Source organism: Lithobates pipiens, unplaced genomic scaffold (genome assembly GCF_037356315.1).
Source record: "Lithobates pipiens isolate NorthernLeopardFrog02 unplaced genomic scaffold, aLitPip1_a1.2 Scaffold_18, whole genome shotgun sequence".
Classification (NCBI taxonomy): Eukaryota; Metazoa; Chordata; class Amphibia; order Anura; family Ranidae; genus Lithobates; species Lithobates pipiens.
Window position 1 is genome coordinate 374,732,457 of NW_027507758.1, and position 17,355 is coordinate 374,749,811.

At 41.8% G+C, this 17,355-nt stretch overlaps 1 protein-coding gene across 2 annotated transcripts in view; it reads left to right on the top strand.

The window, feature by feature from the left end:
* Positions 1-15,921, top strand: part of CCDC150 (coiled-coil domain containing 150) — a 76,329-nt gene extending 60,408 nt beyond the window's left edge. Inside the window, exons 20-26 of one of the 2 annotated variants that reach the window (XM_077487723.1) lie at positions 252-345; positions 1,280-1,449; positions 1,530-1,656; positions 2,053-2,244; positions 10,517-10,585; positions 10,733-10,870; positions 14,608-15,921. In XM_077487723.1, the coding sequence (XP_077343849.1) occupies positions 252-345; positions 1,280-1,449; positions 1,530-1,656; positions 2,053-2,244; positions 10,517-10,585; positions 10,733-10,870; positions 14,608-14,724 (907 nt within the window). In that variant the 3' untranslated portion in view covers positions 14,725-15,921. The remainder of the gene's footprint in view (positions 1-251; positions 346-1,279; positions 1,450-1,529; positions 1,657-2,052; positions 2,245-10,516; positions 10,586-10,732; positions 10,871-14,607) is intronic. The other variant, XM_077487724.1, reaches the window with a different exon arrangement.
* Positions 15,922-17,355: the final 1,434 nt, after the last annotated feature.

Sequence of the window (17,355 nt, forward strand, 5' to 3'; positions counted from 1 at the left end):
CAGGAGTGGAATTTCCGTCGGAAAAATATTGCATGGTTTTTCCGATGGAATTCTGCTCAAACTTGGCTGGCATACACATTCTCTGAACCTTTGGCCATCAAGAACGCGAATGCTTTAAGGTCCTATGTCTGTTAAAATATAGATTGATGGTTTGTACCTAAAACAAAGGGGAGATTTATATTAACCTTTTTTTTGTGATTTGCAAGTAAACTTTCACTTTGTAGTAATTTGACTATATCAACCTTACTCAGGGCGAATAGTCAGAAGCAAATTCAGAGACTGGAGGGGGAGCTTTCAGAGTTTAAAAGGAGGCTACGAACTGCGGAATCGCAACATCATGGAAAGGTGATTTTAAAGGAATGCTAAAGGTTTTTTTTTTTTTTTATATTTCTTTATTGATGTTCTTTCTTCAGCTCTTGTGCTAAAAAATCAACTGGCTGGCTAAGAGAAGGGACACCCCCCTCACTCTTGCAGAGACAGCAAAAACAGAACCTCAAAGCGGTATTAATCCAAAAAACAAAAATGGAGTACATTGCAGTTCATTAGATGTGGTGGCTGCTGTTTTAGTTTACGTTTGTAGGCTTTTTTCACTCTGTTTTCATCTGGTGATCAGGCCAGTAACACACTTCATGTATTAGAGTGCCCCACTCTGGATGAAAGAGCACAGGGACACATTTGCACAGCAGCATTGTCAGTCTGTGGGGAGGAGGGTAGTGTTAGCTGGACTAGCAGATTTAGGTACACTGACAAATTGAAGCCAGACTTCAGATAATACTTTTTTTAAACTGTTACAGCAATATTTTGGGATAAAAGTTTTATATGAAGCTAGTCATTGTGTAAGCATCGCTGTCAGTGTTAAATGGTTTGCTTCAACCCCCTAACTGCTACATCTGCAGGACATCTTGTTCTGTTGAAAAACAGACTTACCAGGTCACCAGGTGAAAGTAAAAAGCCTAAAAAATAAAAAGAATGCAAGCATTACATCTAAAAACTCGTAAGTTGCAATATAATGTCTGCTTTTGGGTTTAATACTGCTTTAATTCCAAGAAGGATGCAGGCAGTTCTGGAGGTTCCTTATTAGAAAGCTCAGCATGCTTTGTAAACATGTATGCACCCTGTAAAAATGCTCGTTTGTGAAAAAAAAAGTTTTTTTCGTTACAAAATGTGAACGTATAAAATTGCAAACATTTTAAAATAACTGAACAAAATTATTATTAATCCCCTTTAAATAGAACATTATTCAATTTTCCGGACTTATGCCTTCTTGTCCTTTAAACAGATAGAACCTCTTCAAAGATCCATAGAGATTGCATGGGAAGATAACCGAAAATTATCCTGTGCTCTGGATCAGGCTGTTCAGAGAAATGCCCTTTTACAGCACTGTGTAGAGGAACTGGAAGAAAGGCTCCAAAACAGGGAAGCACAGGAAAAGCGCTTGCTTCTAATGAAGTAATATCTTAATGTTTAACAGAATCAAACAGACATCATCTATATTTGGCACAATAATGTGTTTTATTTTATTTTTTTAGGACACAAGCTGAAGAAGAATTCAGAATGAAGGATCAACTATTAGAGGAACGTATTACATCTTTAAGCAAACAGCATCAATTGGAGAGTAAAGAGGCAAAGAAGATTGCACGGAAAGAGGCAGCAGAGGTAAAAAAGAGTGATTGTGTGTGTGTGTGTGTGTGTGTGTGTGTGTATATATATATATATATATATATATATATATATATATATGTGTGTATATACACACACATTACTCAAGTTGTCCATTGTAGTGCTAGCTGCTTTTTATTGAGATATTAGCACCATATTTGTAGTTACTTGTATGACATGGCAATATGGAGCTGCACATTATGATCTGTAGGTCAAATAACTTTTGGATAAATATTAAAATACAACATCAAATTGCGTGATTGTTGAAATACTATATACTGTAATTTGTGACAGAAAACTCCCTAGAGTAATTTAAACATTATAAACCTTCAGGTAAATCTATATCTGAAAGAAAATCTGATGGTTAGCGTCATTCTTTTCTATTGCTCGCAGCTAAAGAAAGCACTAGATAATACCACAGCAAAATCAGCAGAGCTCTCACGGACAAACAGAGAACTGAGAGCTCGACAATCCACACTACAAAAGGAGATCCTGCAACAGAAGGAGATTGTATGTGGACTTAAAACACAGCTCAGATTTTACACGGAGAGCAAAGGGGCCAAAAAAGAAGCTGAGAGAATACATGTGAGTTAGAATTATTTTTAAACCATATTCCTTAATATATTTAGCAAACTTACATTGTACATTTGTGTTTATTTATATTTGAAAATGACTGCTGAAATGATCCACATAATTTTAAACCTCTTATGCCGCGTACACACGGTCGGACTTTCCGACGGGAAATGTATGTGAGCTTGTTGTCAGAAAGTCCGACCGTTTGTATGCTCCATCGAACATTTGCTTTTGGAATTTCCACCCACAAATGTTTGAGAGCAGGTTCTCAAATTTTCTGCCAACTTCACTTTGTTGTCAGAATGTCTGATCGTGCGTACAGAAGTCCATCGCACAAAAGCTCACGCATGCTCGGAATCAAGCAGAAGGAACCGCACTGGCTATTGAACCTCCTTTTCGGCTTGTCGTACGTCTTGTACGTCACCTCGTTCTCACGTTCAGAATTCTGGGCCAACATTTGTATGTATGCAAAACAAGTTTGAGCCAACATACTTCCGAAAAAAATCCACGGTTTTGTTGTCGGAAAGTCCGATCCTGTGTACGCGGCATAAGGCTTAACGTATGTTTTAAAACCTCTCCCGAATGATTTAACTTGACAGATCGTAACCTACGTTTAAAAGTGTCCATTTTGCCGAGTTTGCATGCCGCGTTTGCGCTTAGCAGCGTTATATTTTTGACTATTTAAAAAAAAAATATCTCCATTAAAAACGTCTGTAAACAAAATGTGGCTAAACGCGAGTTACCGCATTTACAAGCTGTTACAGACATTTGGCTTCTCAAATCTGTCCTGAACTAATTTTACTTTATTTTTGCTTTCCAAAAAATGCTTCTAAACTCAACTGCCTAGAAACGACTATAAACAACACTGTGTACATAAATGAGGAGATTTCAGGGGCAGCTGAAAAAAATGCCCAACTGCTCCTAAACGTCCGTTTACCAGCAGCAGTGTACATGAAGCTTTAGATTGTAAGCTATAATGAGCAGGGCCCTCTGATTCCTTCCTACTTTATTAAATTGTATTGTTATTCTACTGTCTGCCCTTATTGCAAAAACATTGCATAAACTGTTGGTTAAGCTCTAAATCCTGTATTATAATAATAATTTTCTACAGGTAGCATTGACTGTCCTGTATATCTTAATGTGAATCTGTGCTTTTCCCATGCAGGGTAAAGCAATAAGTTAATTTTAGTATATTCCCTAATTCATTTTCTGCTGGGAGCAAAGACAAATACATGGTACTTCCAGGTATGTAGATCATGTAACTCACTCTTTTTTCTTGTGACAACAATGGTACTTGCTGATTGGCCCAGTGCTGTCACCTTGGGTTGGGAGGAAGTCAGACTGGGATCAAATTAAAGCAATTTCTTTTTTATCAGCCCTGTTGGAGGGCTTTGGTGAGATGTCAGGGGTCTGAAACATCTCCCTATTGAGACAGAGAAAGGGACAGAGGACACAGATTCACCAGTCCTTTTCTCACCATTGAAGATGAATGGAGAGGAGCTGAAGCAAAGTAATACACAGTTTACTCCACTCAGTTATCGCAGGATATAGAGAGCAATTGGTAACAAAAGCTCTCTATGTCCCATTCAGAAAAGGAAAGGACCTTCCTCCGCTCTCCATCCTGACAGATTGCCCTAACACCCCCACACCCCCACGTGCGCAGCCCGCGGAAGAGGAGAGGAGGGAAGCCGGCTGCGGGGGGGCAGAGCATGAGTACACAGAGACACAGCGGGCAGATGAGGAGGAAATGGAGGGGGCTAGAGATGAAGGGGCGGTGTTGGAGGAGAACATGGGCGCTGGAGGAAGACATGGAGGAAGTGACAGTCTGAGATGGACAGGGGACAGCTGTGAGAACTGATCCCTCTGCATGGCTTTTCATCAGCCTACTAATCCCTCACTTGACTCATGCACAGTTTCTTCCCAAAAGGAGTCAGCTGAGGGAAGAAGGAAATAAGGAGAAAGAGCATATTGAAGGAGAAAAAAAAAAGGGGGGGGGGGTGAGAATGCAACCAAGGCCATGGCTGGCTCTTAAAAAATCCTGATACAATCAAAAATAGGTATGATTTGAAATAGTCTGAATCCATACAAGGAAGCCAGGGACAGCATGTGTCCAAATAAACTTCAGTCGTCTCATGTAGACATGGCATTATTTCTGAGGCTGGTATTGGGGAATTGACTTTGCGTTACTTTAAATGGCTGCCTGTGCCCCCATATGGGTGATTCACCCCTTCACTTTGCCCTGTTACCGTTATCAATGAAAGTGAAGGAAAATCGCAAATTTGTCACCAGAACAGGAAGAGAGAGGATATAATCCAATGAGGACACTCGTTCTGGTGACAACAGAGTCCCTCACTTTGGAGAGATTTCCTCTCACTTTCTGCGTTGACTATGGTATTGGAAATGAAAGGAAATATTCCCAGTGCGTCAGTTTGAAAAAAAAATGACAGGGCTTATAACTCTTCCTTACTTTTTCAAAAAGGGAAAACAAAGGATTTGCCTTTAGTTCTACTTTAAGAATTCTATGAATAGGCGTTTGAGACTCTTCTGAGGTCGGACCTCCTATGCTCTAGAACAGTGATGGCGAACCTTGGCACCCCAGATGTTTCGGAACTACATTTCCCATGATGCTCAGCTACACTGCAGAGTGCATGAGCATCGTGGGAAATGTAGTTCCAAAACATCTGGGGTGCCAAGGTTCGCCATCACTGCTCTAGAATATCCAAAGGAGGAGGAAATCTTAAACTGTCAGCTTATGCTGCTGCCTACAGGAGAAATGCACACTGGAAACAAAAAAGTAATTGATCAGCACAGGAGGATGCCCCTCTTTTTGCTAGTGTCCTCTGGAGAGCATGTCTTCTTCAGCTCTGCTGTTCAATTTCTGCTCTTTTCTCCAGTTATCTACAGCTCTGCTCATATACAGTCACTGGCCACTGTATTAGGTACACCTTTTTAGTACCAGGTTGGACCCCCTTTTGCCTTCAGAACTGCCTTAATTCTTCATGGCATAGATTCAACAAGGTGTTGGTAATGTTACTCAGAGATTTTGGTCCATATAGACATGATGGCATCACGCAGTTGCTGCAGATTTGCCGGGTGAACGTCCATAATGTGAATCTCCCGTTCCACCACATCCTAAAGGTGCTGTACTGGATTGATATCTAGTGACTGTGGAGGCCATTGGAGTACAGTGACCTCATTGTCATGTGCAAGAATCCAGTTTTAGCTGATCTGCGCTTTGTGACATGGTACATTATCCTGCTGGAAGTAGCCATCAAAAGATGGGTACAATGTAGTCATAAAGGGATGGATATGGTCAGAAACAATACTCAGGTAGGCCATGGCATTTAAACAATGCTCAATTGGTACTAAGGGGCCCAAAGTGTTCCAAGAAGATATCCCCCACACCATTACACCACCATCACCAGCCTGAACTGGTGATACAAGGCAGGATGGTCCCACACTTTCATGTTGTTTACACAAAATTCTGACCCTACCATCTGAATTACAGCTGAAATCAAGACTCATCAGACCAGGCAACGTTTTTCCAATCTTCTTTTGTCCAATTTCGGTGAGCGCGTGCAAATTGTGGCCTCTGTTTCCTGTTCTTAGCTGACAGGAGTGGCACCTGGGGTGGTCTTTTGCTGCTGTAGCCCATCTGCTTCAAGGTACAATGTGTTGAGAACCCTAGAGTTGTGCATGAAAATCACAGTAGATCCGCAATTTTTGAAATACTTAGACCAGCACATCTGGCATCAACAACCAACTCTTACCCATTCTGATGCTCGGTTTGAACTTCAGCAAGTCGTCTTAACCATGTCCAGATGCCTAAATGCATTGAGTTGCTGCCATGTGATTGGCTGATTAGCAATTTGTGTTACCAAGCAATTGGACAGGTATACCTAATAAAGTGGCTAGAGAGTTTATATTCTGGCCGGATATGGAAATCTTGATAATTTTCCTGTTGGCCAATTACCACTCCCAGTTCATTATCTATACTGGTGTTCTGAATGAATGAATGAAATACTTATATAGCGCACAATGCGAAACTGAATCGCCTCTATGCACTGTGGCGAGCTTTGATCATCAGCTAAAAGAGGAAGGTCTTAAGTTTTTTCCTAAAAGCCAGGTGATTTTCTTCCAGGCGGATGTTGATTGGTAGAGCATTCCATAGCCGAGGCCCTTGGACAGCGAATCTCCGATCCCCCTTGGATTTATACCGGGCTTTGGGCACGAGGAGGAGGTTTTTGTTGGCTGATCGAAGACTGCGGTTTGGTGTGTAATGATTTATTTTCTCCATAAGGTATTGCAGAGCTTCTCTATGCATGCATTTATGGGTGAGGCAAAGGGTTTTGAACGTGATCCGATTTTTTACAGTTAGCCAATGTGACCCACAGTGAGTACCTATCTGAATTCCAGTTCACACGGGCTGTTCAGGTCAGGCTAGTATGTCTGGGAATTCTGCTGAGTGAATTTTCATTCCTCATCTCTGCAACTCTCTGTTGTAAGCTTCTTGCAGGCTTATGCTAGGTTGAGGTTTCCCCATTTTAATACTGAGACTACCTATATATTTTATAAAATTCCATCTGTAGTTAACTGGCAAATTTTTGTGGAAGTCAACTTCACCTTCTAGACTTGCTTATGCGCTTTGCAAGTTGGCTACATATGGGAATCCTCCTCTTTATTTATCTCTAGGGACCGCTCAAGGCAAAAGTTGTTTTTATTTTCTCTTCTCCCGCTTTTTCCCTGGCTTTTTCATGATGCAGCTTTAATTCAGGAGCACAGGGCTTAGTCCCATTTGGCTCCTGTGTGAAGGGGGGCTTTTGATTCAGCTGTCTGCTAGCAACCATCTCTGACCCATGTGCCATCACTGCTATTTCCCCCCTTCTTTGCTAAATTGGACACAGACACGCTGAACCTCTTTGATTTGGGTAAGGATCTTCTTGGGAATCCATTACAAAATGTAGAATCTATGCCCTCTTAAGATAAAATTGTTCAGACAGATTTCAGTCTGTGGCTATTAGGCCCGCATGTAAGAATTTTTGTTTTCTCCTTATTGCAGTGGTCAGTTTGAGCCTTTAAATTAGTAGTAATGACAGCTCCTGCTTCTGATTGTACCTTGTCGAACTGTAAAATGCATGTGGATAAAAGGCAGTCATTTTTAATTTCAGCTGCGTGGGTGTGCTAAGAGCTTCCTTGTTTTGCTATTGCATTGTTCTCCTGTTTAGCACCCATGTGTGGGCGCGAATCACAGTGTGTCCTTGACTTTCCAGAAGCTGCAGTGGTTTAGTTGGATCCTGGATTTTCAGAAATTGTCTCTATAACTCATCATTTGGAGTATCTTGGTCAAGTCATGTACACAACTCGGGCTTCAGTGTTTTGTCCACAGGAGAAACTTCACACTTTCTAGTCTCATATTCTAGCTTTCCAGTCCAGAAGTTGTCCGACTCTCTGCATTTGCACGAGAGTCCTTGGCCTGATGGTAAACTCCTTTAAAACAATTCCATTTGCCCAATTTCACTCCAGAGCTCAACAACGCATTGTTCTGTTGTCGCAAGATAAGTTATTCTGGTCCAGTTTGATTGGCCCTGGGGACTATTGTGTTCCTGAGCTGGTGGCTCAGGCAGCCTGCTTTGGAATAAGGGAATTCCTTCACTCCCATATTCTTTAAGAACCCCACAACTGATGCCAGACTAGTCATGGTCACTCTGTCAACCCAGGGAATTTTGGTCCTTGGAGAAGTCTCCTCTCCCATTTACCATTGGGTAGTTTGACTGTCTCAGATGGAAAGTCATCTGATTCAGTCAGACAATGCCACAGCGGTGGCATGCATCAACCTTCAGGGAGGAATTAGAAGTCTCACTGCAGTAACACTGGTAGTTTGGATCCTGCCCTGAGCAGAACTTCATTGTCCAGTTTTTCCATCCAGGCATAAATAATTGGCCGACTGACTGCCTCAGCCATCAGCACCTCAATTTGGAGGTGTTGTCCCTACATCTGGATGCCGATTGTGGACCTTCTGGCCTCCAGGTACAAAAAAACGTATTAAACAGGTTTGTCTCTAGATACAGGGATTCTCAATGGATGCTCTAGTGACTCTTTGGGATTAGTATACCATGTTCTATGCTTTTCTTCCCCTGAAACTTCTTCCTCGTCGGCTTAACAGGATTGAGATGGAAGACATTCCAGTGATCCAAATTGCTCTGCATTGGCCCAGGTGTATGTGGTACAGCAATCTGGTAAGACTCCTGGCAGACTGGTACATGAGCTCTCTCAGATCATTGGGATCTTCTCTCCCAAGGACTGTGTTATCATCCTATTTTGAGTTTGCTTGGTTTGATGGCATTGTTCAAGCCCTGTTTTTTTTTGAGTCATGACCGTTTATTTGTGTTTCCTTTGATGCTAACAGATAGTGAAACTACTATAAGATCTAATATTGGACATGAAAGGCATACTTCACTTGTTCTCAGTCTTTGGGCTTCCACCGTAGGAGTTTTTCTGTGAGATGAATCCTGTAATTCTTACAGCAGGCTCTCGACCAGTGTTTGACTCTCAGGACATTCATAGGCCTGGTTTCTTTTTTTATATAATCTTTATTTCAGTTTTCAAAAAGAAAGGTTTGACATACAATAGATAAAGGGGGGGGGGGGGGGTATATAACAAAGAGTAGTGAACCATGCATCACCGGTCTGCAATATTAGATTCAGAAAAAACCTTTGGTACATACAGACATAAGCAGCAGATGAGTCCAACTTTTGTAAACCATATAACATGGGGGGGGGGGTGTAATAAAAGCAGAGTACAATATCAGGGTTACGTACCCATGAATGACTATAGGCCCGGTTTCTAACCTATTTTGTGTCAGAACGTTGGTCTTTCACTCTGAGTTACAACTTTGTACAGGGAGTCTCTAATGTAGTTCCCCCTATTAATATTCCTATGACTCCACTGGATCCGAATATCGTTCTCTTGGAGCTTCAAAATTCACTGCATGAAATCATTAGAGATATTCCTTTCTCTACTCTCGCCCACTAGGTAGTTTTTCGTGTAGCCATTACCTCTAGAAGACAAGGGTCTGACCTGTCAGGCCTTATCATGTGAGGAACCCTTTTTAGTATTGCATAGGGACCAGTTGGTGTTTGCTTAGGGTAGTTTCTGCCTTGCAGCTCAATCAAAAATTGCTCTTCTATCCCTCTGTTAACCTCCAGTTTACCAAGGACATTTCTCTCCACTGCCCGGATGTAGTTCAGGCTGTGACAGTCTATTTCCAAGCCACTTATTTATTTTGTACAGTAGATGGACCATGTAAGGGTCCACCATCTCTAGATGTATTAAATGTACCATCATTTAGACTTGTGGTCTTAAGGATTGGGTTGCATTCTAAGATCTCTGAGTGCTTTTTGTTCTTTTACAACGGTATGCAAATTTTCAGAGTTAGCAAGGTTACCACATGGTCTTCTGTTTTTGTTTTCTACCAGGAGGATATTCAGGCCTCATCTGATGCCATCTTCCGGTAGTTTCTTGAGCTGTAGGCAGTCCCCAGTTTCCTGGTGTTTTTTTTTTTTCTTGAGTGAGTTAGCCTTTGCTGCTATGTTGCCAGCTCCTTTGCTGGACTGAAAAGTGTAGGAATTCCTGTGTTCCTCAATGGATGAGCAACTACTTTGTTCTACCAACCCAACAGTATAACCCAACGGTCTAAAGCCTTGTACACACGGTCGGAGAATCCGTCGGAATGTGTCCTATCGGACCGTGTCATCGGATAATCCGACTGTGTGTGGTATGCATCGGACTGATTCCGTCCGAATCTCCGTCGGACCCAATTTTCCAACATGTTGGAAATATTTCCCGACCAACTGGGCCGGTTGGACCTAATCCGATCATGTATAGAGCATTTTGATCGGACCAAGTGCCACGCATGCTCAGATCAAATTCCTACATCAAAGCTATTGGCTACTAGCCTGAATGTAGTCCCATTGTAACGAAATTACGTCATCACGTTCTCAAAGATCGGATTTTTCGCCAACTTTGTCCGACCGTGTGTATGCAACAGTTTCGGACAAGATCCGACGGACAAAATCCGACGGGCAGAATCCGATGGATTTGGTTGTGGAAATCTCTGACCGTGTGTACAGGGGCTAAGAATTCATTTGTCCCTAAATAGACTTATGAAAAAGGTAAGTATAATAACTTGTTTTTTATGATCCCTTGTTTTGATTGTTTGAAGCATGAAAACTGAAAATGAGTAATTTGGTTGCAATGTTAATCTGTTTATATGATCACTTCATAGGAGCTAGAGGCCAGGCTGAAATCCATGCAGAAAGTTCAGGAGGATTATGTGAGAAATAACAACGAGCAGGTAAGAATTTTATAGCGAGGAGTATTAGGAGAAGGTTTCAAATGGAGTAGATAATATGAAAAAAAAAAACATTTAGCTTCTCTAAATATATAAATGAAGAAAGCTTACAGTTTGCATGATGGGTAACATTTGTCACTCTTAATGCAGTGTAAGCGCATCCAAGGGTTCATGCCAGAAGTCGAGAAACTGCGTAAAGAAATAGCTGCAGCAGTATCCTGGAGGGCACAAGAAGACACCTTTCAAAGCCCTAGAGAGAAAGATCTGAAGCTGGAGGAAAGATGTGGGGTAACAAATATTTATTTTTTTTTTTTAACTGTATAATAATAAATTTAATTCATAGCACTAATTCTACCCCAAACTGACATTACAATATATACTCATTGGCCACTTTAATTGGGTACACCATGTTAGTACCACCTTTTGCCTCCAGAACTGCCTTAATTCTTCATGGCATAAATTCAACAAGGTGTTGGGAACATTACTCAGAGATATTGGTTGATCTTGACATGATCGCATCGGTTGCTGCAGATTTGTCAACTGCCCATCCATGATGCAAATCTCCCATTCCACCACATCACAAAGGTGCTCTATTGGATTTAGATCTGGTGACTGTGGAGGCCATTGGAGTACAGTGAACTCATTGTCATGTTCAAGAAACCAGCTTGAGATTATTTGAGCTTTGTGACATAATGCATTATCCTGCTGGAAGTAGCCATTAGAAGATAGGTACACTAGTTATAAAGGGATTGACATTGTCAGCAGCAATACTCAAGTAGGCATGGCATTTAAACAATGCTCAATTGGTACTAAGGGTCCCAAAGTGTGCCAAGAAAATATCCCCTACACCATTACACCACCATCATAAGCCCGAACCATTGAGACAAAGCAGGATGGATCCATGCTTTCATGTTGTTTATGCCAAATTCTGACCCTACCATCTGAATGTCGCATTTGAAATCAAGACTCATCAGACCAGGCAACGTTTTTCCAATCTTCTATTGTCCAATTTTGGTGAGCCTGTGCCTGTGTTTTTATCTCACAGGAGTGGCACCTTTTGTAGTCTTCTGCTGTTGTAGCCCACCTGCTTCAAAGTTCGATGTGTTGTGCTTTCAGAGATGGTGTTTTGCATACCTTGGTTGTAATTTGAGTTACTGTTGGCTTTCTATCATCTCAAATCAGTCTGCCGAGTCTCCTCTGACCTCAACAATGCATTTTTGTCCACAGAACTTACGCTCACTGGATATTTTCTCTTTTTCGGCCCATTCTCTGTAAACCCTAGAGATGGTTGTGCGTGAAAATCCCAGTAGATCAACAGTCTTTGAAACACTCAGACTGGCCCGTCTGGCACCAACAACCATGCCACGTTCAAAGTCAATTAAATCACCTTTCTTCCCCATTCTGATGCTTTGTTTGAACTTCAACAAGTCACCTTCACCATGTCTAGATGCCTGAATGGATTGAGTTGCTGCTATGGGATTGGCTGATTAGCAATCTGTGTTACCAAGCAATTAAACTGGTGTACCTAATAAAGTGGCCTGTGAGTGTAGTTTCCCTACTACAGTGCTACAGCAGGGGGTGGGACCCATATCCATAGTGTAACATGTAATATCGTACAAATGCACCAACCCCCCAGACCTCCCCCACCCCCTGCTGACCGTGGGTGCAGTGCTTTGCAGGTTCATAGTAAAAAAAAATGCAAATATTTTTACCCGCAAAAAAGATGTGCATTTATTTTTTACAGTGGTGAACTTCTCCTTTTTAAAACATATTTTTTTATTCTAACATTTCACCTTTAACATCGCAGCAGCAATATTATAGATTTTTATGGAAATAGGTTATAATGGTTATGGATAATTATAGATCTTTTTGGAAAAAAAAGGCATATTAATCTTAAGGTAAACAAGTTCTTGCCACATTTATGACTTGGAAACTATTTACAAACATCTCGGTCACATTATGGAACAATAAATCACCAATTGTTGGTATTTGGTGACCTTGAAAAAATAAATTGGCTGGCCTCATCCCCCATAGTCTTTCAGAGGTGTGCCTTAAAGAGGAAGTAAACCCTGATGGGTTTACTTCCTCTTTTTTTCCCTGCAAAGGTAAAGCATAATGGACTACTATGCATCGCATAGTAGCTCATTATGTGTCACTTACCTGACACAGGAGCCAGCGAAGTCGCCGCTGATCCCTGTAGTCCGCCGCGTCCATCTTGCTGGTGGCGTCTCGCAGCTCCGACCAATGACAGCGGCGCAACCGCGATGACGTCACTCCCGCGCATGCGCACGGGAGTCGCGCCTCGCAGCTCCGTTGCTGTCATACGGCGAAGCCGCGATGACGTCACTCCCGCGCATGCGCACGGGAGTCGACAAATTTGGCAAATCCATTCTTGGATTTGCCGCATTTAGTGCGCCTGCGCGCCGCTGTCTACGGCGCATGCGCCGTAGACAGCGGTGCCCATTTTCGGGCAAATATCTCCTAAACCATATAGGTTTAGGAGATATTGCTTGGACCTACAGGTAAGCCTTAATCTAGGCTTACCTATAGGTCCAAGTTGTTTGGAAGGGTTTACTTCCCTTTTAATGATGGTTTGAATGATACTGTCTCAAATGAATGAAGAATGGCTTCCATTTCTCAATTTTTGTGGCAGAGAACCTTCTAGTTAGAAACAGGATGAGAAAACAAAACAATTTGAAAATGAGATTGAGGCATTTAAAAAAACAAAAACAAACTACTACCATATAATTATCACCAATGGTACAAGATATGATCAATACAAGAGACATAAATGCCAGAGAAACTAAACAAAATTACATTAGGGATTAAGGTGTCCGTTTATGAAGCAGTGAACAATGGTGATCCAGAAGATCGCCACTGATCACAGTCCATAAACTGTTTATGAAACAGAGATAATCGGTGGTGAACCTGTTTGAACATGTTCTCCCGCCGATGATCTCCGCACACTGAGAATCCTCATTGACTGACACAGAAACGTTTATGAAGCTGCGATCTCAGCGCTTCATTGGCGATCTGTGTCAGAATTCAAACTCCCCGATTCACCAGCTCAGAGGTGGAGAATCAGGGAGTGAAGAGAGAATCCCGGGGGATCTAAGGGGTTAGAAGGAAGATTATTAGATTATTAACTTCCTTCTACCTCGTTCAGACCCCCCAAGACAGTAACCATGCCCCCCTGTCCTATTTGTGTGTGTGTGTGTGTGTGTGTGTGTGTGTGTGTGTGTGTGTGTGTGTGTGTGTGTGTATATATATATATATATATATATATATATATATATATATATATATATATATATATATATATATATATATACACAATGTGTGTGTGTGTGTAGGGGGACTGTCTGTCCGTGTATTGAGCAGTGATAATTTATCACTGCTTGATAAACTGACATCTGTGTTTCTGTGAATTTCTGGTACTGTAATCTCGTAAACGCTCATGAGATTCCAGTATCAGGGGCCGTTCTCCACTATATGAAGCGTTTGTAGATCTCTTCACTCCTCCGATCTACACAGTTTCATAAACTGGCACACAGAGGAGAACGATCTCCTCTGAGAATGCCAGAGAATGAAGCAGTGAATTTTTTTCACTGCTTCATTAACGGACACCTATATGATTTAAAAATTAAACAGTTATATGTTTAATATATAAGTGCTTTTTAGTGTAATGCTCTACTTTGCTGACTGCTGTGAACATACTGTACAGCCATGGCTGGACTGACTATAGTAGAAGTAGGGTGCTAAAGTGTTATTTCTGCAATTAAGCTTGCTAAAAGAGACAATTTTGTTACATTTTGTCGTGTCCTATTATGCTAATTAGTTGATCCAAGAAACTGATCTGACCACTGTATTGAAGTCTTATTTTCTTCTTCTCTGGTTTAGTTTTGCTAGAATGTAATATGGAGTTTTTGGGACCTGTTTAGCCTTGCCTTGATAACTTACTGCACAGGTTTGCTTTCATGAGTTGATAACCATTTGTTTTATTGTAGTTTTTATTCCTCCCTTAGGACATTGTTGAATATAACCTGGCAAAACTTAATTTTCAGCCCCAATCCACTGCTGAGCACTGGGAGACAAAGCAAAAGCTTAAGCTGATTTCCCGAAATCTTTTACCCAAAGAGTGAACAAAAGGCAGCGAATGCATTGAAGGTATACAGTCCTTGTGCTGAAACTGGAAAACAAACTTGTATTGCAACGGATGCCTGAAATTTGGTATAAAAAAAAAACAGTGAGCCAATCACACAAGTAGGACAATGGCCTTTTGATTTAATGGATTACAGTATTAAATCATGGTGCTTGCTTTACTGGGTCAAGAGGAGTAAAACATGCTGGTAAAGTTTTGCATTTGAAATATGTTGTGGACAAGTTTGTCACCAATTGCATGGATTTTTAGAGGTAAATATATTTTTATTGTACAGAACAAAAAATATATTATTGTAGCAACAGGTAAATCCTCTTATCCATCTTACAAGCAATATTGCACAAATTATATAACAAAAGTATATAAAACATAATCATAGATAACTTGGCAATAGTGGTATATAACCCCCGGCAAATGAGAACAAACAAAAAAACTTTAGGGTTAGGATAACCAAAAACCGGAGGTGTTCACTTTATAGTATATCAAAGGGAGAGTGGAAAGGAGAATAGAGGGTGAAAGACCTCGAGGAAATCAGGGAAAGAAGGAAAAGAGCGACTTTGATAGGCCACATCTATAAAGAGTCATATCAGTCATCGGACAATAACATATTTTTCAGGGAGTCTGAAGTGGAAAAGTCCATCCAAATAAGCCATAAGGCCCTAAACATATCAAATGTATCGTTATCTAAAGCCAGCATCTCCTCCATACGCATGAGAAACCCACAAGAACAACGGGGGTAGTAGGCGTTTTCCAGAATAAAGGGATCAGTTGTCTAGCCACTGACAGGAAAAAACTCAGCCAATTACGTTTCTATGTTGCAATAGAGCCTGGGAGCATGGATAGTAGTGCCGTTTCTCGAGTAGGTGTCAGACTGATTATACAGGCCACCGTGTATGGAAAAGAAACAAGACCAAAAGAGCTGAATCTTATTGCAATCCCACCATGAGTGGAGATATGTTCCCTCAGCCGATCCGCACCGCCAACAAGTAGGGGGGGGCGACGCAAACATTTTGTGCAGGGAGTATGGGTTCCTGTACCATCTGGAAAGGAGTTTAAACTTTTTTTCCTGTGTATAACAAGATATGGATGCATGTTTTTTTTTAACACTGTGTACAGCAAAATGTTTATATGCAATATAGATCAGTGCTATATTTTTGTATTAAAAAAACAAAAACATTTACTTCTTTCCTCTGTGTTATTCATTCATATTTCTGTTGGTTTCATTATAAAAATGAGAGATTATAATGGGACGCTACGATCCCTGTTAAAATCATAGCTATGATTATTATACAATTCTAGTCTTGAAAGGTCATAAATAGTTCTGGGATTGTTGTTTTAAACAGGTAATGTAAGCAAACCCATTATCTTAAACTCATTACCTTTAAAATGTTCAAAGAAAAATGCATGCTTAAAGTTTTTCTAAAGCCTTATGGGTTTTTTACCTTAATGCATTCTCTGCATTAACCACTTCAGCCCCGGAAGACCAGGCCATTTTTGGCGATTCTGACCACTCTCTGCTGAAATCAGGTCACAGAAGTGCAAAACCAATTGCACTTCTGTGACCCATAGGAGAAGCCCAGCCAAACAAACTCAGGCTGGACTTCTTTTAAGGAAAAAACCTTCTGTGTCCAGGAAACCCAGAAGCCTCAGACCCCTCAGCAAGCAGGAGCTTAACCCAGTTAACAGAGTCTGGCTGGGCGGGCACCCTGGAATTGGCATAGTCCAGCTGGGCAGCTGGCAGCAGGTCACCAGCAGCAGGCTTGGTAGAGGACAGCAGGGCACCAGCGGAAGGCATGGAAGAGGACAGCAGGGCACCACCAGCGGCAGGCGTGGCAGAGGACAGCGGGGCACCAGCGGCAGGCTGCTCCCCATCAGGAGACAGCAAAGAGGCAGGCTGAACCCCATTGGCATGCAGCATAAAGGCAGGCTGAACCCCATCGGCAGGCAGCATAGAGACATGCTGGATCCCATCAGTAAACAGCATAGAGACAGGCTGAACCACATTGGCAAACAGCATAGAGGAAGGCTAAACCCCATCAGCAAGCAGCATAGAGGCAGGTTGGACCCCATGGGCAGGCAGCATAGAGGAGGAATGGATCCCATTGGCAGGCAGCATGGAGGAAAAATGGACCCCATCAGCAGGCAGCATGAAATATAGAACTGGCTGAATAACCGTTAAATCGGTAGTAAAGCCGCTGACTTTTTTTTTTTTTTTTTCTACACCTGTAAGGGAAAAGGCATAATGAGCTCATTATGAAATACTTAACTTAGAACGAAGCGCCGGTATCTCACCCGATCCACGGCGAGGGAGCTGACATTTTCCCCTCGCAATATCTTCTGGCTATACGCGCAGGAGACTTCTTTCCAACAAGGTCTGGCATCTGCCGGACTTTCAGCCGAGAATCCCCAGAGAGCAGGCGCCTCTGAAATTAGCGGCTCATTGTGAGGTGCAGGTTTAGTAGATATTCTTTTTACCTACAGGTAAGCCTTTTTTGTAGCTGTGAGTGGCCGGAGCAGCAATACCCGGAAGAAGATGGACACTCCGTGCTACAGGGGACAGCGGCGACATTGCTGGCTCCTGTGTCAGGTAAGTGACACATAATGGGCTATTATG